The sequence below is a fragment of the Cebus imitator genome, unplaced genomic scaffold, assembly GCF_001604975.1.
Source record: "Cebus imitator isolate Cc_AM_T3 unplaced genomic scaffold, Cebus_imitator-1.0 Scaffold280, whole genome shotgun sequence".
NCBI lineage: Eukaryota > Metazoa > Chordata > Mammalia > Primates > Cebidae > Cebus > Cebus imitator.
The window spans coordinates 3,939,397-3,940,542 of NW_016107595.1; the positions used below are offsets into that span (position 1 = coordinate 3,939,397).

The 1,146-nt window shown below is 35.6% G+C and overlaps 1 protein-coding gene across 1 annotated transcript in view; it reads left to right on the forward strand.

The window, feature by feature from the left end:
• Window positions 1–1,146, forward strand: part of LOC108284627 (ankyrin repeat domain-containing protein 18A-like) — a 29,135-nt gene that overhangs the window by 11,388 nt on the left and 16,601 nt on the right. Inside the window, exons 4-5 of the mRNA XM_037728815.1 lie at window positions 453–586; window positions 677–814. Coding sequence (XP_037584743.1) covers window positions 453–586; window positions 677–814 — 272 coding nt within the window. The remainder of the gene's footprint in view (window positions 1–452; window positions 587–676; window positions 815–1,146) is intronic.

Consider the following 1,146-nt stretch of genomic DNA (forward strand, 5'->3'; position numbering starts at 1 on the left):
GCCTCAGCCTCCTGAGTAGCTGGGATTACAGGCATGTGCCACCACACCTGACTAGTTTTGTATTTTTAGTAGAGACGAGGTTTCTCCATGTTGGTCAGGATGGTCTTGAACTCCTGATCTCAGGTGATCTGCCCATCTCGGCCTCCCAAAGCTCTGGGATTATAGGCATGCGCCACTGCACCCAGCCATCCTCCTTTGAATTTTTTAACTTTCAGTTTACAACTACTACTATTACCGTTATTATTATTACTATCATTATTGTTGTTTTCAGCCTGCAGTTAGCTCTTAGTTATCTGACCTCTAGCTGACTTTAAATTACAACATACCAGACTAGAAAAGCAATGAAGAAATCTTAATCTGAATCTTTGCTTACTTTATACAAGTGACCTCAGCATAGTTTCTTGGCCATCAAAAAACTATAAGTTAGCAACTTGTATTATGTCATACCCCAGTGGGACAAGAGACTTCCTTATTGTCCCTGCCTTTTAGCCTTGGTGGTAATTTACAAAGATGAACACTTGAGCACCCAAGATGCTTATAGGCATAAGCTAGAACATGTAAATGGTTATTATGTCTGCACTGACAGGCAAGATACTAATTGGTAAGGTGTATCAAACTTGCCAGTTAAATATCTTTATTAAAGGTCTTGAGTAGAGTCATTTCTTTATTATTTTAGAACAGCCCTCATGCTTGCGGTCCATCATAACTTTCCAAGTATAGTCAGCTTTCTCCTTGAGCAAAATATTAACATCTTTTCTCAAGATATATTTAAACAAAATGCTGAAGATTATGCTATTTGTTGCGATATGATAAGGTAAGTGCTTATATTAAAAGACCAGTTAATGCTAAATTAGGTTTTAAAATAATTAGAAATATTGCATCTTATACGTTAGGTGATATTTCATAGTTTTATTGAGGTAGTTAGGAATGGCAACTAGTTAGTCCACTTTTTAGCCAGAAATCAAACAGAAAGCTAAACTAGTTAGAAGTAGGAATAGTGCAAGATTCTTTCAGGACTTTTAAAAACTTTTATCCCTAGAGATCTCAATGTTGTTCATTTTATTCCAAGTATAACCCCTATACGTGAGATATAAATAGTGTCACATCTTTTTACTATTTTTCTTTCTTTCTTTTCTTTCTTTCTTT